Consider the following 27,380-nt stretch of genomic DNA (forward strand, 5'->3'; position numbering starts at 1 on the left):
TAAAAAGGTGGGCTATTCATTTTATAGATTTAAGTTTGGACACAGTCAGAAGACCAGCTAAACAGGTAGAGCAGAGAAGATAATAATCTTGGGATCTGGAGGGAAAGGGGGAACCAGAAAGGAAAGCCAAAGGGCAGCTTCGGGGAAGGCAGGGAGAGAACCATCTAGTCCAGAGATGGAACAACTGTGCCAGGTTGTTTGTGCCCTACATGCAGCCAGATGACAACCAGGTTTTTGTCACCTGCTACGTGCTGCCAATGTAAATAAATAAAAATAAACTGAGGGATTTGAATGGACAGGGAAGACAAAAAGATTACTTAAGAAGGACATGGCGCTTTTGGAGCAAGTCCAAGGGAGGGCCACGAAGATGATCAGAGGGTTGGAGCTCCTCTCCTATGAAGACAGGCTGAGAGAGTTAAGGTTGTTCAGCCTGGAGAAGAGAAGGCTCTGGGGAGACCTTACAGCAGCCTTCCAGTACCTGAAGGGGCCTACAGGAAAGATGGGGAGGGACTCTTTTATCAGGGAGTGTAGTGATAGGACAAGGGGTAATTACTTCAAACTAAAAGAGAGTAGATTTATTAGCTAGAAGGAAAAAATTCTTCACTGTGAGGGTGGTGAGGCACTGGAACAGGTTGCCCAGAGAAGCTGTGGATGCCCCCTCCCTGGAAGTGTTCAAGGCCAGGTTGGATGAGGCTTTGGGCAACATGGTCTAGTGGAGGGTGTCCCTGCCCATGGCAGGGGGGTTGGAACTAGATGATCTTTGAGGTTCCTCCCAACAGAAACCATTCAATGATTGTATGAACTTGATGGTAAAGTTACTGAAGGTTGCTCTGGGAGAGGAATATTTTGCTGGGACTGGAGAAAGCATGTTTGGAACTGCTGAGAGTGAAGGTCCAGTGAAGAAATAAAATCCACTTGCTTTGCAAGGGATGGCTCACAGAGGATAAGCAGAGTAGAGACGTACCCACTAAAATAAAATGGCTGAATTATCATAATGGCTGAATTATGGGACATCACCTGAGCATGGGTTGAAGGAAGGATGGAACCAGAGGCAAAAATCAATGTTTGAGATGCAGGCTGCAGAGAGTGCACTTCACTGTGAGTTACAATATTGAAAAAGGACAGAGTGCTACTATGGAGAATCAGGGAAAGGCAATGATCTCGTATTTGAAGTGCGCGTGGCAAATGTGGAACAACAATGAAAATGGCAAATGTGACTCGAACCTCACAGTAATCACAGTATCTGAAAAGGCTACATTTTCCTACATTCAGGGAACATATAATTTATCATCTACCTTAGGTACCCGTTTTTATTGGTATCTATACCTTATAAAGAAACTGCAAATTCTTTCTATCTTGTTGTTCAGTCCTGGTTAGCTTCTGCCAGCTCCCAACCCTTCTAGTTACTGGAAGACCAGTATCTGTTGATTCACTCCACAGCTTAAGCTGGGTGGCCAAAATTGCTCCTGGAGGTCTAATTTCCCCCAATTTGTATAAACAGAACACTTTCAGCATGATGCACCAAGTGGCAGAGGACATGAGCTTGTACTAATGTGAGCAAACAAAATAGGTGGGTGGCAGAAAACATCTATTTTTATAAAATAAACTTGTAGCAATGATGGCAATTATAAGAAAGCTGGGAAAGACAGCACAACTATTTTCATTCCATGGTAGTATTATGGTATGTCAGCATCAGGGTATCTAAAGGAATGAAATGTTAACAGCATTTAAAATCCCATCTGACTTCAATTCAGCCAGAGCCCTCACACAGCAGCACCTGACTCCCCTAGAGCCAGGAACATCACCCACCCACAAAAACCACTTTGTTTTGACTTTCATTCCCCATATTATCTCTGAAATCACACCCACCTGCCACTCAGCAAAAACGGGGACCTCCCACGTGTCCCTGGGGCTCATCTCCAGATGTGCTGTGGAGTTCTACAGAAGTATCAGCTCCTTGTCTGGGACTGATCACCCATACAACATGTGTGGTCTTCACAGTCTGAAAACCAACGCTGGCTCCTTGGCGTGGAAGCTGGGGAAGCTCAGTGGACCAACATGGGTGGAAGGGACCCCATCAGGAATTCTAATGTGTTATTTGGGTGTCTGAAAATGTTTGCTAAGGTCAGCCTCTTTGCTGTCTTCCTCTGTCTAGCTTTCTCCAAGGAATGATAAAGCAGACTAAAGGTGAGACCCCACTTTAAGTTGTTGGACACTAAGATTGATGCCTGTTAGTTCTAGTACAAGGGCATTTTCTTCCACAACTAATTCAGCTTCACCCAGTGCTTCCCATCTCAACTGCATAATGGGCTTCCACATTTGGAGTGAAAAGACCTTTTCAGATACTAGTGACTTTTAGTATTTTTCTAACTCACACCTTGACAACTAGACTTGTTTCTCCTGGATGTGATATTATACAAAGCGAGGAAGCAGTTGGTAAATATCCTTCCATCCAAGTCTCCCTCATCTCTGCCACATGCCAGAATGTCTGCTGAAGGTTTTGGCTACTATTCCAAACATGATGGCAGTAACAATGCATTAAATGATCTGTTGCACATCACAATTTAACGTAGATGACTACTCCTAGCTCATGCTTCCAAGGCTTTTCCTCTGATGTCCGTACCTATGCTTTCCAGAAAGTTGCTCAGGTTACTGTTGTAACTATAACAACATCTTCCTTCCCATTTCACCTAATTAATATGAATCAAGCTAGAGTCAAACTTTTTTTTTTCTCCCTTCTCAATAACCATCCCAGAAAGATTTAGCTGACTTAGAAATGGAGCAGATTCAGCAGTGGAGTTACCCCCCCCCTCCCCCATGCATTCAAACACAAATACATCTATTAGTCAAGCAGTGGTAGTATCCTACCTGGGGCTCAGGTTTTTTCTTCACTTTCCTTCTAAAAAAATGTCCTAACTATTGGGTAATGTGGGACGCCCAGGCAGTGAACCACAAAACTCCTGCCTATGGCTTTTTTCTCATTTGAGATCCAAACTGCGCTGTGTTTCACAAACATGTGGCAACACGTAAATGGAAGATCCTGCTGACGCTTAAGTTTTCAGCTACTTCAGAAATACCAGAATGGTGGTGGTTTCTGTGCACGCCCCTGAGAAGTCTAGCCCCTCTCTAACTTCATCTTTGCCCCTCCACTTTTCGATCAGATTTTGCTGGACTTTCAATCTCCTTAAGCAAGAGCAAGATATAAAGCCTTAGCAGCACAGTTCAACTTCTTAGGAGAATCTGGCATTTTATACAGACCCAGATCTCTTGAAAATCCTCAACTGCACAAAAATGGATTGGACTAATTCTTACTTTACTGAAGTTGTTATTCACTGGGAGCTTGCTTGAGCAAGGGCATGGATTTCAAGACTGTATCTGCTGCTGTTGTTGTTATTTCTTCTAACCTGCAGTTGGAGTTCACAGACCCTGATTCCTCTTGCAGATCTCAATAACAATCAATGAAATATCAGAATTCATTAGTAAGTCAGCAGAAAGAAAAGGACGTGATTTTATCACAGAACAAAAGTCTATCTTCATCTTTTTAACTGTTCTTACAGTTTTCATCTTTTTTGGGGGAGAAAAAAAAAAAAAGGCAACAGCTCTGTTAATTCCCAAGGCTACTTATTTTGCAAAAGAAGATACCTGAAGTTTTCTAAAGGAAGTCACATTTCCAACAGGGTACATGTGTTATAAGGATATAATTTGCTTCTTAAAACTGGGAAATCACTTCAACTTTCATATAAAAATGTTATCTTTATGCATTGTTTTAGTTGTCCAGATTAATTTAAAATGTACTATAAGGATGTGGAGAATTTTGAATTCTAGTTTAGTTTTTCCATCATCTATGGTATCTTTTCCATTTTATATTAATATACACAATATATGCTTCATACTTACAATACATTGTGTATGCTCATAGCAGTTATTTTCTAATGTGAGAGATTCTTCTTCTTATTTCTGGAGATATATCTCACAACAGAAATGAAGAATTGTGCATCCTGTCTCAAGCTGAATAGATGTGTACCTCCATCATTCACTATCACTCCATATTAGATTTAAAGTCTAGGCCAAAAATAATTTGTACAGTTAATGGTGTTAAATAAAACCTGCACTTTTTATTCAGACATAACTAGTATTTTGAATCTCCTTTAATTCGAATTCCGTAATCCCCTGAGTGAATCAGTACTTTATTCTATTTTAGTACATAGGAAGTTCAGAGATTCTGCTCCCCAATATTCGTTGACAAAATATACTCAGCATAAAGAAAAGCAGATTGCCAAGACGTATGGTAACCTATCCTTAGAAAAAAACCTTCCAGCATTTATTACATCATCTGGATGACACAGGTGCATATCCATCTTCTCCCATATTTGGAAAATAATACCTGCATTCTCCATTCAAATGCTTTAAACTTATTTACAGCTAGATCTGGAGACTTAATATTTATCATCACAAAGTATAAAGCCAAATGTCCTTTTTCTTCAGGAGCACCAAAGATTAACAGATTAGAATGTTTTCCACATGTCCATTTTACTGTCAAGAGAATATTAAAGAAGTTTTCCAGCTTCCGCAGCTCAGCCAGATGTCAATGGATCCCACAGTGAAGCAAAATTGGCAGAGTAGCCTTCTCATGACCCCGGCATTGTTTTATCAAGGATCAGTTTAAAAGTATAAAGGGCCATTTCTTGCTGAGATCTCTAATGTTTTTCAGCCCTTTTCCCCTGCAATTACACAAAAGTGCTGACTTTGTTGAACTACTGATATGCAGTAGTATTTCTTATGACTTCTCTCACACTGTGCTGTAATTGCTGTTTGTGTTGGCACAAGAAAAGTACCATGTCTTGTTTCCACTGTACATTTCCGGACTCTGGTTTCAGTAACATCAGTGTAGGATATTGTACTGGGCATATGTTTTGTTGTGTAAACATTAACTGGTAATTTACCCTGTCAGCCTCCACAGTATGGCCTCTAATTACCAGAGGCTGAGGGGCTTCAGATGGACATTTTATAAAATATTTACAGTAGTTAGACTGTAAATATTTTTCTTCACTGGTATCTGTGTTCTGAAAATCATTGCAAGGGAAAAAAATACAACATCAAAACCCATAAAAATACCCAACAACAAAAACAAATGTGTTCGTTCTTGCACACCTCATTCTCTAGAGGAACTCAAGACCAGGTTCCCAATTAGTTAAGCAAAAGTTATGGCAATATTGTAGTAGACATTAGGGTATAATAAAGTATTAGATATTTCTGTTTTCTTTCAATTTGATTATTCCCTTTTACATCTTTTGTAACAAAAAACAGTATATTATTTCTACTAGTACTTTTTTTTCTTAAAATTCATTCTCACTAAACAGCCCCTGAACTTGCAAACAGCTATGCACATGCTTAATTTGATTCAAGACTCAGACAAATGTATTTAACAAATGGGACCACTAAGGTCTTCTTGGAAAATACAGCATCTACTGCAAAGATTCAGAACCAAGGAGCAACCTCCCTTTAAGAGCTCTGGAATATATGTTTTAGTCATTCATCTATACAATTTCAAGGAAGTAGAACTTTCCATTTTGTGCTAAAATATAATGTCCTGAGTAGAATTCCAGGATGGGATTAAACAGTTAATAATTACGGTAATATGAACAAAGAAGATGCAATCAAAGAGGGCATCTTTTTGGACATCATAGGCACAGTGAATCTTTATTTCAAATAAAGTTTTCACCATGGTTTTCATCAAAATGCAGAAAACTAAACAAAAGTGTGACCGTTTCTCAGCTTCTACTATTCCATTATAACTGGATCAATTTGGTAATATTCATCACATTACAATACCTTATTACATTACACTGCTTTCAAAGGAATCTTCCCTTCCAATACATTGGCTAATTACGTGGTAGCATTAAGGTGAGGAGCCACAAAATGTAATGTCTTGCAAATTTTTTTCCCTTATTCTGAATAAAGTTCCTTTTTCAAAAAAGACAGTTGCAAATTGCCCATCCAATATATCTGCCAACAGTAAAGCCAGAACACTTCTTTTGTTTAAAAAGGCACTAAACTTAGCATCTTATCTTTTACTATAGATGCACATTATATTGCCTTGCTAAGTCTACTTTTGTTCTGTTTCCTCAGTTTATTCTTTAGAAGAAAAGACAAAAATTCTTATCTATTGTTGCAACTCAGTGCAAGCAAAATCTTACTGTTATGAACACAAATCAGAGAAAAATCCTTCTTTCTATAATTGTTTACTTTATGCATTCAAAAGGACTCTGTGTAAAGCAAATCACATCATTTGCCTCTGACAATCAATCACCATACAGCACTTGCACTAAGCAAAAAAGGAGAAAAAAAAATCAAATAAACAGGAAAATATGCAAGCTAGCAAAAATTATGCAGTGCATAAAACTATCATTCGTTTATCTTTAAAAATGATCAAAAAAGTTTTTATTTCTGAAAGCCTGGCTGTTTCAATTTGTACTGTAATATTTCAAAAGAAAAAAAAAAGATAAATGACAAATGATTTGACTCAGGAGACTGGTTCAGTGTTGCTTCTGCACAGCACAGAAGGAAAAGATGATTGTCATACTTTAAGTACTGCATCAGCTTTGGTTTCTGTCTTAACTGAAGAGTCATCTTTAACTTATTCCACTTACGCAAACGGTCACTTGTTCTCATCTGGCTACAGAGATCCACCCAACACTCTCATTTAGAATGAGTTCAGGAACTTCAGACTGTCTGATCACAGTATCTCTGGATTTTCTGCAGTTTAATTTAACTTAGAAAACACCCTGAAAGCTGGTTTAAAGCCACCTGATGTATCTCAACAATAGGAAGTAATTCTCCCTCCTTCATTGTTTGCTGGATGATAACAAAATCATCTATGGTTTCAAGGAGCCATACATATGTGAGAATGGCCAGAGGTTTAGTTCCACCCCCTCAGCACAGCTGTCTGTAGAGCTGCCCAAAAAGGAAGGAAGCATCATCCCATAAACACTGCGCTTCCCTACTGGAGACACTGGGATTTGTGATTTCCCAGGACTGTCCCTGCCATTGCAAACTCCTCTGACCCTTGCTTGGGTCTGAAAGTCAGGTTCCGTGCAATACCCTCTTTTTCAGGCAGAAACTAGAATGGACACACTCACAAATAACGAAAGATAATGAGAAGAAATAATCATTTCCAAGTGGGAAGCACTGTAGTGATTCTTTCCTTATTTTACACTTGCTCTTAAACTTTAAGAAAAACTATTTCAGGGTAAAAAGGGAAGGGAAGTCATTTCCACCAAGTAGAAAAATACACATGTCTAAAAGCCATTTATCTTCTTCTAGCTGACGTATACAGAGTCACAGCCTGATTAAAGTGCAATATGATTCTAGGAAGAATTTCTAAAAACAAGTCAAGCTACTCTTATAGAAATAATTTCTTTTCAAAATACCATGAAAACTGAACGAGGAATTAAATCCTGAATAAAAACCTGTTTTAAAAGGTTCTTAAAATAATCGTACCATCATGAAACTTTTGAATTTTTTTCTTTCACAATTGGTTTTAAAAATATGTTGAACTTCTGTATGTTATTTCTGTCGCTGCATCACATATCTTTTTAGTGTGCAGCATGTAACCTCAAAACAAAGAGAAAGCAAGAAGAATAAGACTATACCACAATCAGTCAAGAAGGAGACTAGCAGGAAACACAAACCTAAATACAGAACTACTGTCATACTTTTAAGTTCTAGATTAGAAAGTATCTGAAGATATCCCAGAATCATCATCATAAGTACACCTTAATGAATAGGTGGTCTAATGAACATAAACCTCGTATGAATCTAGAACATGCTTTAGATGACTATTTTTTAAATATAGACATTGATTTTTGTGGTGTATTTAAATTAGAAATTTAATTTAAATTGGCATGCTAGCCTCGTTAGTTACAAAGACCGGCCAACATTTTCCATAGTCAGATCCTATGGTAAGCTGTTTAGAGCTTTGCCAATCTTTTATTAATCAAGCTGATATCCTGTGGGGTGGATATTTGCCCTGCTGAAATACACTGCTCTGGAAAAACTCAGCCGAAACAGTTTAGCTTTTCAGAACAACTTACATGCATACCTAAATGTGTCACACTACTAACTAGTGATAAATTCCTCAAGTTCTCATGCCCCCAAGCCTTGAATCAAAGACGTGTAATGTGGGGATTCCCACCTTAGCCGTAGAGATGTACAGAAGTTTAAGGAAGACCTGTACCAGCTCTGCAGTGAAACCCCCCGGGACACCAGCAGGGCAGAGCACGCTCAGAGCTGACCAGAACCTCTGAAATCTCAGCTCTGAGACATCCTCGAATGGCTACTAGGAATGAGAGCAAAATTCTCTCTTTTGTGCTGTTAATGCACAGTGACTTGTGCTCTTTTGTGGCTATATATATATATGACCAGTAAACTAAATGGCATCAGGACTGGAACTGAATCGTCCGCTACGTGTAACTCTTGCCACAGTCCCCAGCACAGCTTTGGCCTGGGCCAGGTAGTGCTTGACTGAGCAATTTCTGGCACAGTCTGGGAACAAGCACCGTTTAGGAATCATTCATAGTTGGCAATCTGGAAGTGCTGACCTTGTTTTGGAGGGTAAGAATTTGATTTTATGGATGCAAGCTTTTCATATCAAGAAGTGATATAGCAACTGCAGGAGTGCAAAGTCTATTCAGACATGCAGCCTTGTATCTAAAATTGATGTGACAGTTGATGAGATAGAAATTGATAAGAAGGGAGAATGGGATGGAGCAGTTCCGAGATGAGCCAGTTGTGTAGGATATGTATCTGTGGAAATCCCACTTCATTTGCTGTGAAAGTTGGAAGGTGTGTGAGAGACAAGCAAGACATCATAAAACTAAAAGGGACAGGTAACAGCTGTAGAGAACTAGCTTGTCTCTCTGTGAGAGTGCCTACGTGATGCTGCATGAGGCACAAAAACCAATTTTCAGATCAATGAAACCTCTTCATTTTCCTGTCATCTTGATAATCTAGACCCTGATTTTCAGGAATCAAAAGCTGTTGTAAAATAACAGTTATCAGTTCTATTTCTGATTGCTATGGGCAGTCATTTAATCAAACCTACAGCCAGCCATGTAGTCTCATGTAAAAAAAAAAAATAACCCAAAATACTACCTTTTTTATGCATGCAATCCAGTTGAGGCACAATAGAAATATGCATGAGGAATGTGACACCAGTGTGCCCTCACTGTATTTTTTATGCATGCTACAGACCAGTGACTTCAGTTTTCTACTGCTATATTTTCACAACTCCTAAAAGTACTAAATATTTATTTTAAATTGGGCTTAGCATTTTGAAAACTATTTTATACTAATTTGTTCTATAAACACCTGAAAACCTTTTTTGAAAAGCCTTCTTACATTTCCAGCATTTGGAAGTAATTTGTTTCTAGTCCAAAAAAATGAATGTCTGTCTCTAACAGAAAGAGCTGGATTACTGCCCAGTCCACTTCAGAACTGGATGATGCTGACTCTTTGCCATTTAAATAGTCAAGTTAAACAAGACACAGTTGGGATGATAAAAGGAGCTTGTAAAAAGACTATTGCTTTGGCCATGTGGACTTGCAACTATCAAACAATGACTAGGAAAATAGTGAAGGAGAGGAAAAAATTAACATAAGTGCCAGGGAAAATATTAGTATTAGGTGAATGTAGGAGCACGATATCTGTTCACATCATTCTCTCCTCTTGCCAGCGAGCTGCCAGCAGGATATTTACTCTGCTTAAGCACTGACGGAGGCAAAGAATGGCAAAAAGGCATTACAAAGGAGAACAAAGGAGAGGGGAGGTAGATACTAACAGTCTGTATGGAGTATTATCCTCAAATGTGCGTATAATCTGCTGGTTTTCTATCTAAATTATATTCTATGCTATTTTGTGTGAGCCTTGTTTGCAAGCACAACTTTGCAAGTCTCCTGTTAGCTGGCAAAAAGTAAAATAAGACAGAATTGTCTTCTCATATTCTATTAATATTAATTCCTTTCCCTGTTACGAACTATAGTTCCAGATATGGCAACTAAAGAATGATGCAGCAGAACAGAATCTGATGAAGACCAAAGAATCATTTAAAATTAATTCTCTGAATCTATTTACTTTTGCATGGGAAGAAGCGCATTCATAAGATGAGAAAGATGCACAGTAATGAAAGCAATACTAGAATGCCTTTTAGGTACTGGTCCACCAAATCAGCATGGCCTTAATGCTTCTAGTTTTAACAAATCAGAAAATTATCAATGAAGCTGAAATTGGAATGTACCACTGACACTGAAGAATGAAACATGCAAATGAACACCACTTATAGGATGGGAAACTCAGAAATGAAAGCATTTAAGATGTGATTAGAAAAGCTACAAGAAAACAGCATTCCAAGAAAAAAAGCAGAAGTATGCAAGGAGGATGCAAGCACAGAAAAAGAGAAAAAAGCATAGAATATTTGGGCCGAATTCATTCTTTCTATAAATCCACAGCTTCAATGCTATTAGTACAGAAATTATCTTTGGCTTTAAGATAGAAAACTAAAACCACTTCAGATTTTATTTCTCTAGTTGCTGCAATGATTTCTCCATTCATATTCCATTTAGACCTAGAGTGATAAATCCATATGAACTTACAGAGATATAAAGAGAAACATGTAGATTTGCCCGAGATATTAAAGGTTCAGAAATGTTTTAAAAGACAGTTGAGGTTTGATTGTAAGCCAAAGGGAAGTTGTGTGTACCGGTCCAAGTCAACTCTAGTGGGGGAATTTGGAGATGAGAATAATCTGTAACTGATGAAGGATCTCTTGGTCTGATTAGTATCATGAAACACACTCAGACTTGAGGTTTGTTGGTTCAGTAACTAGGGTTGAAAGCTTCTGAAATTCAATCATCATATTAGAGGCAACTAGAACAATATAGATTTCTATTATTTGTTAATCATTTACAATATACTAAGTTTCATTTAAAATAAACAGCAAAACCCAGAACAACATATAGGCTACCTAGTGGTATATGCATGTAAATACATCTTTGCCTCAGGAACTCTGGCTGCTATTTCAGTATACAGTAACAAATACATGCCCTTTCCTATCCTAAAAAGTTCAAACAATAAAAATCTTGAAACAAAGTCTCCTGTTTAAACCTTTTTTTCTATTAAAAGTGTAACAATTGAAACAACAGTAATGAGGAATTTATTCATGAACTATCAGGCTATCAAGCTTTTCTGAAGCATAAGGAGAAAGGTCAAAAACTTTCAGCTCCTCAGAAATTGCATACTATGCACATCCTGCAAAAAGCAGCAGAAAGCAATAAAAATAGGGTTGCTACTTCTTTTGTACTGATCTGAGAAAAAAGCAGGAGTAGTATTGCCTGTTCATTTGCTTGCTTGCTTATTTTGCTGAAATTGCAGGCAACAATGTAAATCCAGTACCTATAAAATGGCCAAAAGAAAAAAAAAGAAAGAACAGAGAAAATATTGGAAAACATTTCTCAGATTTTCAGTATGAATGCCGATGTTTTCATTCTCTTCCCATATGTAGGTCTGATTTATTCATTTGTGCAGTATGTTTTTTCACTTACAAAAGTAACTAGCTGACTGCTCATAGTTGCAATATTATTTGATAAAATGCAAGTGGTTTTCTACTTTCCTAAAGCATGCACCCTCTTTTTAAGTTTTCTTCACAGAAACCTTGCAGTCTGGTACCTTTTCACAATTCACTTGCCATTTTCACCCCGACTTATCTGCTTTCAAATACACAGTCTTATTCACCTTCGTCTTGTTAGTTTTCAATCTTAAACAATTCTACACATTCTCTTCTTTCCTACATACTCCTTCAGCTCAAACATCCTTTCCATGTACTCCTTCAGTGCAAACATCTCGGGTTTTTAACTGCTAGCTTTACCAAAGCGCTATGTTGTTTCTATGAGGAAAAGGAAATAAAAGGAAACAGAAACAAAAAAACCAAACTGATGTTTTCTAAGGAATTTTGTGTTATTTCTAACAGCTCTTTCAGTTTGCTGACAAATAATTCAAAAGTATTGTTTACACTTTCAAATCCAGAAAATACCTGGTAAATGCCTAGGATAAATTAGTTCCCAGAGAAATCCAAAAGTAGAAAGCTCTAGGAAGATCCTTGTTTAAAAGGACAGGCATGTTGTAATAAATAATCTCTTGCTTTACCTAAAATTCTGTGTATTCCTATACTCTTCCTTTTGATCACAAACATTTTCTTTTGCATGTTTTAGAATATTACACAGATTTACACTTACAAATTGTGCTAGCTATCCTGTTTCTCACAAAGGCAATCTAAAATTTGAAAAGTTTAACTTCTACAAGTTAGAACAATTGCCCTTAACATGAGCATTATGGTTTTGCAAATTATTCATTTAAGCAGGAAAACCTGGGACCTGCAGGCCTATACTTCCACAACCCTGCTGACGGGTGCTTTCCAGCTTGAAGAAATTCCGTTTCATAACTCCATTTGTTTCCTGCCATTTAGCCAACTTTCCACTTATTACATGACTCCACGCCTTAATATTAACTTCCAGTGCAGAACACTGTAAATTGTTTTCTGAAAAATCAAAGCATACGATGGCCACTGTATATCCTTTGTCTTCTTTGGCAGTGACTGCCTCAAAGAATTCCAGCAAAATATTGAAGCATGACCAGCCCTTCCTGAATCCCATACAGCTATTCTCAGTCAAGCTGTGTTTTCTAATGTTTCCCTATCTGAACCTTGAAATTAGTTTCTGGAGATCTCTGTTGAGTCTTCTGCAGTTTCCTAGCATATCTTTATAAACAGCAGAGGAAAGTAAACTTGTGAGGTCTGCTGAAACCTTTCCAGTTCTAAGCATTTCTCAAATTAGGAATGCAAAAATATTATCATTTTTTCAAGACCCCAAACTATGCGCGTGCTTCATATGGCAAATCTTTCCTCCCCTCACATTGTGCTACATAAATTCTTCAGAGTGCCAGGCTGTGCAGGGGAAAGGAAATGGAGTATTACAGAACTCAGATAATTTGATTGGGCATGTATGTATTTCAATCACTTGCCCACTCATATACTTAAGCTTTTTTAATCTCAAAATTACTTTCTATACCAAACTTTAAATCTATTCCGTTTCTAAACTTCAATTGCAAAAAAAAATTTTAAATATAGACTTCATAAAAATAATTTTTACTTGTCCGATGCTCGTCCTCTGTAGATTTTTGTTTTAGTATTTCACAACTTAAAAGAGATACACCTTATTCCTGTTTTACAAATAAAAAATTGAAGAAAAGCAATGCGCACAGTGACATGTCAAATCAGGAAAAGACAAGTCAAGATGTTATGGCTCCTGCCTCCTGTACTTCATTAATTTCATATAATACCTCCCTATTGGCTTAAAAAAACCTGCTTGTAGTAGAGTGTTGAAATTTTAACTAAACTACCATGTAAATTTTTGCTCTGTTAAAAATTAGTTTAGATGTAAATCATTTTATTGCTAGGCAGTGGGTACCCCAGCACATTGCTGATAATAAACCAAAATCCTAGTGGTATTTAATGTATTATTCAAGCAAGAAATTTGGCAGCCCACTACATACAATTTCATGTCCTCAATTACCATATAACTCCCTAAACCCAGTATTTTTTGATTTGCATAACAACAGACAAATATGGCTAGACTGCCTTCCTCAGCTAGAAAGTTCATATTCACTGTTATACGAGAAATTCCTAGCTCAAGTCTAGCACGATGACTACATGCAAAGCTTCACACTTTTACATGGTTGCTTATCTATATTCTCTACCTTAAAACTGAAGTGGCAATTTAGTCTGCTACACCATAGCTCTGAATGATTGTGCTTTGCAGGGAATGAAGAAGAGAGCATTTCTTACAAATAAAGAATGGTAAAGTGTCTTTTTCTTTCTTTCTTTCTTGATACCATTTGAATGTTCAATTTTAGGTTGCTAAAATTTAGGTTGAGAGATGTAGACGTATAAGCAAATGTATAATCCTATCAATGGTCATTAGGAAGAAGTTGTTGAACTACTAATGAATCAAGGGCAGATAAAACTGGGAGACGGGACAGAAGATTTTAAATCTTTGTTCAAGGCCTATGCATACACTTTGTTCTCTGGTTTACAGGGAGAAACTGAAGGAATTCAGATGTTGATTAAACCTAGGCTGTAGGCAGATAAAAAGCAGTCCTAAATTTTGATCCTCCAAAATGGTGACCATTTAGATCAGCACATAAATAAATGTGCATAGCTGAATTAATGATGCTTTCAGTTAACCCTGCTTTTTTTGTTCTCTTTTGAAGTCTCTGTTTTGTTACTCAGTGTGCTGTGGATTTTTTGATTACTGTTTCATACTTAGCAAATCAGGGAACCAAGAGTTTTTAGTTTTAATGTTTAATTTTTACATATATCATGTCCTCATTGCTCTCTTCTAATACAGCATTTTGCAACAAAGCTCATCTAGTTTTACAGTCTCTTAATTTTGTGGCCATATCCAAGCAACCACCCAAAAGATCACAGCCCTGCATTAAAATTATGAAAAAGGGGGAATTTCAACATAAATCCAAGAGAAGTCTGCTGGTTTTAACTTTGTATCTCTTTGGAAATGAACTCCAAAGAAGAAATTAGGGCATAAAGCTCACAAAAACTAAACCAAAGGAAAATGTGCTTATGAGTTTTTACAACATAATATTTTGAAAAATTATACTTCAAAAAATTATCCTGTTGCTTCTTTTTAAACCAAGAGATTAAACTGTGACTGTATACATGTTTGTATGTATAACTCAGAAAAAAGGAACAAATCACCAACAGAAACCCTAGAACAATTTATATGTGACTAGTATACACATGTATTTGCCTTCTTCCCATTCCACCTCCCATCATTGCTATCCATACCTTCATGCCATTTTACCATTATTCTCTTTTAGCACTTCTCTATTCTATTCAGCTACTCTAATCTGCATGGCTTCTAGCTGTACCTACTAGTCATATACTGGGATAAGCCAGCATGAGCCCTGCATCCCTGTAGACATCTACTAAAATAAGCTGGACAAATCAAAGGTGAAAGAACTGCCTGCAGGATTCAAATGCTAAGTGAATTTTCTACTACAGAGATATTCTTACAGATTCTGTATTTATCTGGGAATTCATCATTATGGGTGTATTCTTTTAGGTCACTTAGTCACAGAACTACAGGTCTAAAAAATTAAGAGGAAAATGGCAATGAAAGTAATCTGGCACCTGGCACCTAAAAGAGATGTTTAAGTTCTGTCAGACACAGACACCAATTCCTCAGGCTGATTGCTGGACTCTTTTTTGACCCAACTGAGGTCCCAGTGCAGAACTGTTAGGTCTTTTTGTACACTCAGACACCAGGAAATGCTTTCTGGATTTAACTGAGTAGCAATATCTTGCCTTTCTGCAAGACAAAGCCTCCAGCACATGAGACCCACTAACTCTCACAGCAGCTCCGTCTCCCAGGTCAGTACCCACTCCACTACCTGCCATTCAGAGCCATCCTTAAAGCTCAAGATATTGGTTGCTAGTCCCTCTTCCAAAGACTTGACTGTCTCAAGGAGCAGCAAGGTAGGCAGCAGTGGCAACCTCACCAAAAAAGAGCCAGGAAGTCGAGTCAGAGATTCAAGGCCAGGATCAGGTCTGGAGACAGTAACCAGGATCAGTCACAGATCATCCAGGTCTGAGGCTAAGCCAGTAAGTCAAGCCAGAGGGTGAGGATGAGAGCGAGAATCAGGCAGGTAGAAGACTGGGAGCAAGCGGAATTGCAATGCTGCTGTGGAGTCGCTCAGGTGAGGGCCAAGCAGAAGAGCTTCAGGTTTAAAGCCACCGCAGAGTTAAGGAGGCAGAGCCCCCACCAAGGCTCCCTAGCAGCAAGCAACTCTGGGACAACAGATCTTAGCAGCAAGCTGGCCTCTAACCACCAGCTGAAAGGGTCTTGACAGCCTGTGATTACAGGCAAGCTCAACAGACACAAACAGCAAATCCTGTATTTGAAAAAAAAAAAAAAAAGAACAAGCTAGGTACTTACATCTAGGAGCTGGTTTTGGGTGGAAAATTCATCTCACCTAAGGCTTCACATGTAAGCTCACATGAATCACGGAGGAGGGAATTTTAAACACAGTCTTTTTTCTTTAACTTAGGCTCTACCATTTCAGGCTGTTGGCCATTGTGGACTCTATTCCTGTAACACAATGATCCTTGTGAATTAATAAACCACGAACTTCAGCATCTATGTTCAGATTCCTTTCCTGGTTCTGGCACTTAAAACTCAGCCAAGTCAACATTGAGTGCCTTTGTGTGAACCTAGTCCTTAGTGCATAAGTTAACAGGATCCACAAAAAACTGCAAGTTGGTTAGTCTCTCCAGCATGCACCAAAGGGGCTAGAATCTATTTAGTTAAGTGATGAAGGGAAGAGGTCAGCAGCCAGCCATTGCTTTTGGATTTAAAAAAAAAAAAAAAAAGTTTATTTAATCTTTAAAATTCAAGGATCTTAAAGACATTAAATATTTTAGACTCTCTGTAAGTGGATATATTATGATGTTTGTAATGAAAACTTGTATTCACAAATTTGGATTTTGCAGTCTGAACTTTGGAAGTTTAATTAAAGGCTTACTAAATTCTGTTTCTGCTACTAAAGTGTGGATTTTATTTAAAAATTCCTGGTTTTTGGAAAAAGAAAGCACTAATAAAAAGTCACTTCATTTAGCAAATCATCAATTGTATTCATCTGATTGTGTCCAATAGGTGGAAATGATTACACAAGGTAGTAAAAATCCTTGCTCCTTGTAAGTAATTAGAGTTTTATGCTTGTTTTCTCCAAGTTAGGATTTGATCCCAGTAGTGTAGGGATCAGTTTATATTAAGGAATTACAATAGCAACTTGAATTTCATAAAGTTCTATGGGATTACCATGCGATTGTTTCACTCATTGAGGTATCACTGCCAGCCAAAACTCCTCTTTGTCTCTTAGCATATTCTTTCCCATGTTCGGATATGTGCTATGAAAACAGACAAAGTGAATTCTGGCAACTACACAAGCTATGCAAGAAAAGAGTTTTGTATCACCTCTATTAAAAAACTTCCCCTTTCTTACCAGTTCTGTACATGCTACTGGTGTCAATTCTCAAGGTAAGTCAAATCTCCCCAGATCAATGGTGTACCTTATTGGGGCCTCTCCAGCACAGAAGTTTCCTGACCCATCTTTTTACCCTTCCTTGGAGGTCTGTAAGAATTTCCTACAAATGTTTTACTACTTCTTTTAGCTACATTTGGTGTTTGTCACATTAGCCAACCTACATATGTAATTTTAATCAAAATATCACAACTTCTAACTAGATCGCCCCATCACTTCCCACCTTCTGAATCTGTCTCTTTCTTTGGTAAATTGTATACTCTGATATTTTTACATTAAACCATTTAACCAGGAGTCAGTCGTGTTTCTACTTTAAATGTTTACTGTTTTGTTCTGAAGCATCACTTCATGTTCCTCACCTTTTTACACAGATTGTCTTCATAAGAGAAACTGAATTTCCTTTCTCTAAGCATTGCTTTCTATCCATATTATTCACTTCAACAACTTAAAAAATTACTTATCCTTTGAAAGCTGGCTAATCTCTCTCCCATCTTTCACTACCTATCCTTTTGCTAAAACAACACACATAAAACTGAATACTAAAATTACAAGACTACTTCCCTGCTAATTTCTTATACAGATACGGCCTGTCAGTTCTAGATGACTTTGGATCAGTCCCAAACAAAAGAAAATATTCTGGGTAGTATAATCCTGCATGGAACAATGTGATCTGTATAAAAAATCACTTACTGAATCACCAGCACCTCTTTCCACTCCTAGGAGATCTCCCATCGAAGCAATGCCTGAATTAGTGCAGAGTGATTTGTGGCTTTCCAGCTGTCGTTCATTAATTCTTAGGAAATACAATATACAATACAATAGTACTCAGCTTGAGGTTGTAGTCTGCGATTTCTTAGGAAGAGTGTAATTTGCCTGCTGAATGTTCTTTAAAATTGTTTTCAAACAAGAACTGTAGCCCATTATTTCTATAACCCCTCAAACACATTTCACTCCTGATGAAATATTCTATCAGTCGCGCAGACCCATAAAGGAAGAAGGGTAAGGAATTGCATCTGTGGAGAGTCTGGTCTATGAAATGAATGGCTGAGTTGAAGACAAGGGGTTTTACTCCAGTACTTTGCCATTCACATATCTTTGGCAGAGAGGAAAGCACAGACAAGTCTGACAGCAGGGGCTCAAAGTGACCTGGGCACTCTGATCCACTGGCTTTGGCACTTTACCATCTGGCTGACCTGTAAAAGTTATCCTGTTTTAAAAAGAGCATTGCTGAGCTATAATTCACCACTAGCTGCTTCGTTTCTTTGACCAGAGACAAGAGAGGATGTTGTGACGTGCAGACCCCGTTTGAGGATCCAAGAGCCCGGGGACCTACCTCTGGAGCGAGCCAAGGAGCTGTTTGCACAAAGCCAGTCAGAGAGACTGTGTAATGCCTGCTTCATCAAGGACTTTTGGCAAAATCTATGACAAGTTCAGCTCAGCCAAAAACACCGCACCTTTAGACATCCACTGTAGCAGAACTTGAGCACACAGGGAAGTCTTCTGGTGGGTCTCAGGCACCCCCAGCTTCCCAGAAATCTGAGAAGGCTGCATAGGGATTTTTTTTTAAGTCTATTGCTCTCTTGAATTTACATGTTAATTAGCCTGAACTGCACATTAGGTACCTAAGAGCTTTTTCCCCCTTTAACTCTTACACGCTTGGTTTAAGAAGTAAATAAAAAGATAGGAGCAGGAGGTAAACCTGAAACAAGAATCCCTGACAACAAATATTGGGGTTAACAAAGCATAGCCATTGTTCAGTGTTTAGTAGGCACCACGACAGCAATTATTTTAAGGAAGGATTTGAAAAACAATGCTTCAAGTATTTTTATGGCAAACTCCTCCCATGCTCAAGGGTTTTCATGCTTTTAGCTATTACATCTGCAACTGAAGCTAACTGTGAAATTAGCAATTTATTTATCCCATGGTACATACACAGACATTTGCAACAGTAAAAGTGAGTAAAGGTCAACAGTGAACAGTCTGAGTAAAAGTTAGAACTATTTTTAACAGATTTTGTCATTCAGTATTTAATCAAATACCTGCAGAGATTCCCATATTGAAACATCAAACATATTCCCTGTTCCTTCTTGTTGCTCATATCACTAATAGTGTTAACACACTGTTGTTACTTCTAAACAACGTAATACGAGCTCTGCCAAAATAACAAGTCAGGACAAAGGAAAGTTGACCTTAAAAATGGCTGCCTGAATTGCAAGGAAAAAGAAGATGCCATTAAGTATAAAATAGAACAATAAATGCCTACAATTTGTAAACAGCTTTTGATTCTGTAACATTTAGTAAAAATAGGTCTCCTTTGGAATGCATGTACACATTGAGATATTTTTCAAGATTTTATCTTTACAAAAACTACGTTAGAACTTTTAGTCTGTTTCTTATATTGTGTCCCATTCTTAAATATATATAAACACAAAGGGAAAAATCTCTCTTATGGAAATTAACTATTTCTGATTATTTTGGCACAGATTTGAAAGAAGATTAAATAGGATATAAAGTTGTTGCTAATCTTATTTGGAAGGTATAACTGATAAACAAAAAGGCATACTGAAGGCATGTTAACAGTGATAAAATTACCTAGACCACTCTGTGTACATAATTACCAATAATTTAGATTTCTACATCTGAAATCAAGATGTAATTATGCATTATTCTATTTTATATTTAGTCACCTCTGTAAAATAGAAATTTCAGTTTAGTGAACAATGAACATACAGATGTTCCTAAGAAAAGCAGCATCTGAGACATCAGAAAAAAATTACATTTTATCTCCCTCATTCATCCAAAATCAATGGAATATAATAATCACCACTGTTTCTTAGTGATTTTTTATGGAATTGAAGGTAATAAGTACATAAAAATTGACGTTTTCTTGTAAAAGCAACAGCAGTAATACCTGTAGACAACATGATGTGTGAGCAATACTTTCTGAAAGTTTAGTGAGTGCCTCTTTCCTTTTCTAGTAATTTTTTTAAGGCTGGAATTTTTTAAAATTGTGCATTTGAATTAAACTAAGACTACTACTATCATATCTATAAAATGAGAACCTGAGTTACCTGTATAGCTGTGAGGATATTGGCTAACGCCTGGCCATACGTGTCATGACAGTGAACAGCAAGGGCACTCAGAGGAATTTCTTTCATAACAGCTTCCAACATTCTTTTCATACTTCCAGGAGTCCCCACACCAATTGTGTCCCCCAGAGAGATTTCATAACAGCCCATACTGTACAGCCGCTTAGATACCTGATTAGAAACAGAGAAACATGAAAAGGTCAAGACGAAAGAATATAAGAGAGGGTCAAGAACATACATGAAAAAGGACACACTTCTGTAAAAGTTTCAGGTTTTGACCCAGCAAGGTGGACCTATGTATCAGAAACCCCTATTAATTCTTGAAAATTGTTACCCAAGAAGAATGTCCCATAGATACTCTTATTTTAAATTTATAGTTCTGCTTCTGTACATGGAATAACCAACCAAGCCAAATCCATCAAAAACTTACTTTTTGACTCTCCCACAGAATCCAAATAAGCAAGATTTTACACTATGAATTAAGTTTCTGTCAAGCCCTTTCCCAACATTTTCCTCTCTCTGGGGATTTCCCAGCTGTTTGGTTTTCTCCGTGTACTTTTCAGCTTACAAATTGTGCAGGGTAAAGACCTGCCTTTTTGTTTGCTTATTACATGGAGCCAAGCACATGGCTGAACTAAGACAATAAATAATTAACAAGAAGCCTGATTTTGCTTTCTCTTGGCACTGAAAACATCAATGAAAACTGAAGTTTAAACTTCTTGCAGTTAATATTAATTTTGCTTGCTTTTCATGAAATCAAACATTAAAATACTAATAATGCAAAACTGTAACTTAATTAACATTCTAGTCTTTAAGTTTTAAAATTTTTCTTAATACAAAACAAAACCCTATACAAAGAGTTCTTACTTGTGTAAGTAGAGCCCTAAATGTTTCTGGAATTACGTCTTTGAGTTCTTTGTACAAGTAAGAGATTTGAGGTCTGGCTTCATAATGTTTGTATGGAGAGAGACATACACTCTGAAGTAGAACGTTATGCTTGCACCAAAAATATTGCTTTAGAAATTGAATGTAGGATCTTTCCATCTTGGTTTTTGTTGAATTTATTTGAAAAGGGTTTAACCTTATTTTCAGTTGCTGAGCATGTTTGTCCTCTTTGGCATTCCCCACTGTGTATCAGCAATCCCAAAAGGCCAATCCATGGGAACAGAATCCCAATCTGGAAATTAACTGTTTAGAAATGACAAAATACAACCCTTTTCCAAGGCATCTTCAGTTGCATTGCACTCTGCTGTTAAAGCAATTCCAGGATTTCATCAGTGGGATTGCTGTGAATATGTCTGAGGAAGCTGACAAAGTGCTGCACCAGCAGTCTCGGAAGTGCTGGATTAATATTGCTGTTCACTTAATTCAAAGAACAGCTGAAAAAGAATTTCAAGTAGTCTGAATCGTTCTGCTTAAAGCTCAGAAGTGCCATGACTATTGCAACGGTAGTAAAACTCTTTGTGCTTTACAGTCAAAAAGACCCTGGTTCGTATCAATGTAAATTCAATATATGCTTGACAAAAGGGACATTCACCAGATTGCAAAAAAAGATTCTATCTTCCAGCATATTTTCATATCACCAACACAGGGCAGGTGTTTTAACTGGACTACTGTTGTAAGAAAAAAAAAAAGATCATCTGCAGTTAGTGGTAGATTACCTCTAGTTAACCCCCAAACTTCCATTTTTGTTTAAGATCAGAGTAAAAGAAGCAGACTGCATTTTTTTCTCATGTTCTTTTTCATTCACGATGTAAAGTTTCTCTAGATGAGCACTGTAGTGATGACAAAGAGACTAAACTGCTAGAAATCATGTTGCATTCACTTCCTTCTCATGCTCAGTTCTTAGGTGTCTCAGCTTCCGAAAATAAAATTATGAAAGATGAAAGAAGAGAAGGGGAAACTCTAACAAGCTGAGCATCATCACTGACTTGTCATGATCTAACCTTAAATTAACTCTTAAAAAGAGATCTATATTTAATTTCCAGAAGAATGTGCATGCTTGGAAGCTGAATGGGAGTTTTTCATATTGGATTTTCTATCCTACCATAGTAGGAGTCAGCCCATTAGTTACAGTTTTGTAAGTTTTCAATGTGGATTTTTGGGAGGAGGGTGGGAGAGAAGAGAACACACTGTTTTGTCAATGTAAGCAGAATGTGATTACGAGCTTGCAGCTTTGTTGATTGAACAGGGTTGTGTTCTGCACCACTGAGCAGTTTTACTATGTATGAGTCTTGTGCTACTCCCCTTGGGAGCACGGCCCTGACACCAAGCATTGATCAAAATGGGAGTTGGTGACCCAACACCGCAACCCCTTAGGCATGTGAACAATCCTACTGCTGGAAATAATATCTAAAACTATACTCTTAAACTGAACACAAAAGGTCATAACTGAGTTACAGATGATTTTGAGCAAATAACTTAAAAACACACTGCAGTCCCTGTGCTGTAAGGGAAATTTTGTAATAATCCAACAGCATTCAAATAAGAATAGGCACATTTTCTGTAGCCTGATCAGCCTGTATGCTGGATAATACTTACATGAATTCACTGCTCTAAGTTAAAAGGAAGCTAAAGAGAGAAAGAAGCAGGCAGAAAAATAAAAACAACCAATATAACTGGAAGACAATGGATAACACAACCGGCTTCAAGGATGTTACATGGTGCTTCCAACAACTTCCAAGCCTTATTTGCCTAAGGTTGAAATTCAGAAACCACAGGATAATAAATGGTTAAAACAGTGACTCCATCTCAAGAAAAAGCAGAGTGATAAAAAAGGACTATGCAGTTTATTTTAATAGATGAGAATTTTTTATTTTTTTTTAAATAAAGAACCATATGGATGTACGGGATAGATTCTAGAAGTCTGAAAGCATCTGAAGTTTGCATTCACTAGGTAACTATGTGTAAAACAGTTGTGTACCTGTAAGCCAGAAATGCGTATAGTCTGGTTAATGAGCCACCTCTCCTAATTGGTTTTGTTTCAGTTAAAAAATCTTTTGCTTAAAAGCAAACAAAAAAAATTGGTTACTGTCATTCACTGCGGAAGAAACAGTCAAAACCTTTGAATCATAGCTGCTGATTGCAATGCGCAATCAAGGGAGTCACGCATTCCCATCCCGAGAAAGATGATGACCAGAGCTCCCTTGAAAGGGTTTAACAACGTGGCCGGTAATTTTGATAATTCTGATTCAGCAAAGGATGAGTGCATGTGTTTATGTAAAATCCATTAACAGCTAATCAGATGCTACTACATAAACATCAATGCTTGCTGAATCAGGTCCTCCACAACTTCAATGAGGCAGCTTTTATTCTTAAACACATACACAATGGTGTACGGGTACACAAGAAGACACTTATTAGGATGAAGACAGAAAATAAAATATCTGTGTGAGTAAAAGTTTGCAGGTTTGGAACATTAAAGTGCACTCCCACTGGCAAACTGAAAAAGAGCTCTTCTGTGGAAGGAGAGTAGTTAAAGAACAAACAACACATGGAAAGAAGCCTGTTGGGGAACATGATATTGCAGTAAGCAATTTACCAACAGCACAGCTGAATCTGTCATCGCCGCTCTAACTAAAGCTGTGTCACTTCTACCTTTCACTTCATACTAAACCCAATTAATGTAGAAATACCGAGTACCTTCCAATTTAGCTATTTTTTTTCAAAGACTGTGAATATATGTGGCTGCTGTGGGAGAAGTATTATCACAAGTTCCATCTGGAATGTATACTAGAAGATGATGCAGGAGAACAGGACCTGAAAGCCACACAGGCAGAACACAATATATCAGACAAATGTCGACTAGCTGCTAATGCTACAAAGGGAAAAAAAAAAAAAAAAGTGGTTCGGGGATTCTGCTAGATCACCAAAAGTAGGTGATTAAGCGTAACAGAGAAGACAAGTCTTTCTCCAGGAGGAAAGCCAGTGTGTCCTGCCTTGTGCCTCTTCAATTCTCTCCACTTTTTTCTCTACTGTCCATTTCAGTTTACATGCCCTCTGTCTTCCTGCAAAATTTAACACTTGTGTTTCACTTGTCTCTTTCTTTGCTGGAAAAAAAGGCTGGACTAAGACATCGTCCTTCATCTCTTTTATCCCATTTTTATTTTATTATGGGAAAAGGGGACGGGGAGGGAAGGTGCAGCTTATTCCACCACAGCAGCAGAGCAAGTAGTAGGAAATCATGTTGGGGATGAGTTTTGGTTCCTGTGTCAATCACATGACATTCACCAGAAGCACAATGTTGTAGCAGTGGCTCTACCAGCTGACAGCACAGTATGCTTATACCAGCAGAAAATGGATGTTAAAGCAGACACCCTTTGCGAGAGATTGTGCTGGAAATCATCATGTACAACACGGTCCGCTGACATATGTGCTTGAGTCTATTTGCTTAAGCACTTCCATACCTTCTTGTTGGAGGAAATAGCACATAATATTTTTCCTCATGACTGATAACAATCAAAACATACTATTTTCCTTAGATTTGACTGCACATGGTTGAGTGAGGTTATGCATCCAGTTTTAGTATTAGCTATGTTTCATGTTTGTTTTCCTTAAACTTTATCCATTAAAGATCTTTTTAGGATTAAGTAAAGCACATTACTTAAGAGACATTTTTTAAATGTATTTTTGATTAATTAAAAAGACAAGCCAGAAATTCACTCTTACTTCTGCCACTTTAGCTGGTATGATGTTTCCTTCATATGGGCATCCCAATGCACATGACACATACCTACAATAAAAAGAACAAAGATACTTCTGTTTTATATATGTGTATCTGTATCCACCCATGTTACATTAAAAAAAAGAGGTTAAATATAATTTTGAATATTTAAGCCAGTCAATGAAGAATAAATATTTGAATGAAAAGTTAAAATTACATCAGATGAAAATAGCAGGTTTTTCAATTTTCTTTTTAAATCACAAAAAAGAGACTTATAACTTTATCTATGCTCAATGTATGCCACAAGTTGTAAAGGACTGGCAATGCAGCCAAGCTAACGCTGCTGCAGGAGACTTTGGTTTTTCTTGGTATTTCCTTCTGAAGTTGTAAAAGCCAGCTCAAGTTTTGCCCTGCCTGGCCCACACTAGGTATTCAGAGGAAGACAGCATCTTCTTCCTTGTGCCACCTACCTGTATTGTAGAGAGCAACACATGGACACAAGCAACTTCTAACAACCCCATGATCTCATAAGTCATTAGAACTGTGGTGAATGAGGTAGCTTTCACCCTCTTATCTCTGTACTGGCATTTCTGTCCCCGTGCCCCAGAAGAATTATAGCTCCATTGTAAGCTGTAGTTTAGGTATGCCTTGGGACAAGAAAAGAAGAAACTGAGAAGCCAGACTGTGTCTCTCAGCAGCTGTCGGCTCCACAAAGCACAAAAATTGAAAGCCACAACCAAGCCTCCATTGTTCAGTCTTAATGCCATGTTAGCGTAGAATTTGGTTTAAATCTCCTTTTTTAAATGACAATTAAGAGCCATGAAATTCCAGTTAAACTTCTAATTGTTTATCTTAAATTGATTAGGAGTAGGATTAAACTAACCAGAAACAGCCATTCAAAATCAAAATAAGTGTGGCTGTAGAGGGATTTACAGATTCAGAGGCAGGCAGAGCCCCAGTCCCTGTGGGAGGTTGCTCAACTGCTTAATAGAAGAACAAGAGCCTTCATCGATCCCCCATTGTTCCCTTTCCCTCAACACTAAAGGATATAATGTAAAATTATACACTATATAATGCAAACAGGATTGAACAGATGCCAGTTTGTATGTAGTCAAGGTCCACAGGGTAAAGGATGTATTGTTTCTTTGCAGTTGAAGGAGAAACTGATTGATAAAATGTGAAATTAGGATGAGTTTCAGGCAAAAACAAATTGTGAAAGAAATGTCAACATTTTAATGTGTAGAATATATAACGTCCCCTACATGAAGGTACAGTGTTGGCACACTGGAAGTAGCAGTAAGAAAGAAGCAAACCTTGAACCTAAAAAGAATCTGATTAGCCCTGACCAAGAAATGGAAATGAATTTTGTTTCCATAAAAGTGGTTGGGTCCATTATATCCTGCTCATAATTTTAGTCCAGATGCCTACTAGGCATGATTTCAATTATCTGTATGTCATTATGAAAAGCAGGTTTTTGAAACTTGGCCATAGACTTCACTAAATATCACCCCCAATTTAGATGTCACTGTTTAAGTTTTGAAATTCTAAGTTTTCTTATCTACACTAAAGATAAAAAAAAGTAGCTACTGTTAACAGTTAAACACTGCCCTGCTTTTCAGCGACACATAATCCAAAAACAATTCAGGATAATTTCCTTAATTTTTTTACATATACAGTTTTTCAAATGAAACCAAGCATGAAAAAATTCAGACCCAAAGGATTGCTTTTTACATAATACTACAGTGCCTAGAGCTAGTCAATACACAGCCTTTTACTAAAATTATTTTGCAACATCAGCCACAGCACTTACTATGAAGGGAGCAAGCACAGTACTACATACAAAGTAAATGCAAAACATCCAGTACGTATGTGCACATGGTCCCTTTAATTACATATATCTTTACATGTTCCTAACGGCTACATATGTTAGATCAAGAAGACATGCATTTGGTAGTGATAATGTGGCATGAATGACATCTGGAATGGAGCAAGGCAAGCAAAAGTAAAAGCAGGCCAAAAGGTATCTAGAGAACAAGGGAATACTCCCTGTGGTTCACACCAGTGAGCAGAAACTCGCCTGAGCTCTCATAATTCAGCTGGGCCTGCTGGGGTATGAAAGTATGCGGTGACCTGAGGAATCTGCCTACTACGATGTACAAATCTGTTGGAGATTATGAACTCTCTGCATGCTTACACCATTGTGACTAGACTGACATTTTAAACAAGGAAAATATGATGGATGTAATCTATTTAGGCATCTGATATTCAATATTAAACTGGAGAAAATAGGGACTACTGAAAGAATTTGACAGGTAAAGAACTTCCTACCAAAGAGAGAACAAAGTCCTGTGGAGAATGAAAGATCTGTTTTTCAGTAGACTTCATCAAGGATGAGCTTGGCAGAATTTTATCTAATATTTTCATTTAATGAATTGGCATAAAAAGTAGAGATGTGGTGATAA

At 37.5% G+C, this 27,380-nt stretch overlaps 1 protein-coding gene and 1 long non-coding RNA gene across 3 annotated transcripts in view; one reads left to right on the top strand and one right to left on the bottom strand.

The window, feature by feature from the left end:
- LOC142600928 (uncharacterized) overlaps positions 1-27,380 on the top strand; it is a 637,768-nt gene that overhangs the window by 239,205 nt on the left and 371,183 nt on the right. The gene's annotated exons all lie outside the window — the stretch shown is intronic.
- Positions 1-27,380, bottom strand: part of HMGCLL1 (3-hydroxy-3-methylglutaryl-CoA lyase like 1) — an 89,241-nt gene that overhangs the window by 17,107 nt on the left and 44,754 nt on the right. For both annotated transcript variants that reach the window (XM_075747375.1, XM_075747376.1), the window contains 2 exons: positions 24,924-24,987; positions 20,238-20,426 (listed from right to left, as the gene is read on the bottom strand). In XM_075747375.1, the coding sequence (XP_075603490.1) occupies positions 20,238-20,426; positions 24,924-24,987 (253 nt within the window). The remainder of the gene's footprint in view (positions 1-20,237; positions 20,427-24,923; positions 24,988-27,380) is intronic.

This window comes from Balearica regulorum, chromosome 3, assembly GCF_011004875.1.
Source record: "Balearica regulorum gibbericeps isolate bBalReg1 chromosome 3, bBalReg1.pri, whole genome shotgun sequence".
NCBI lineage: Eukaryota > Metazoa > Chordata > Aves > Gruiformes > Gruidae > Balearica > Balearica regulorum.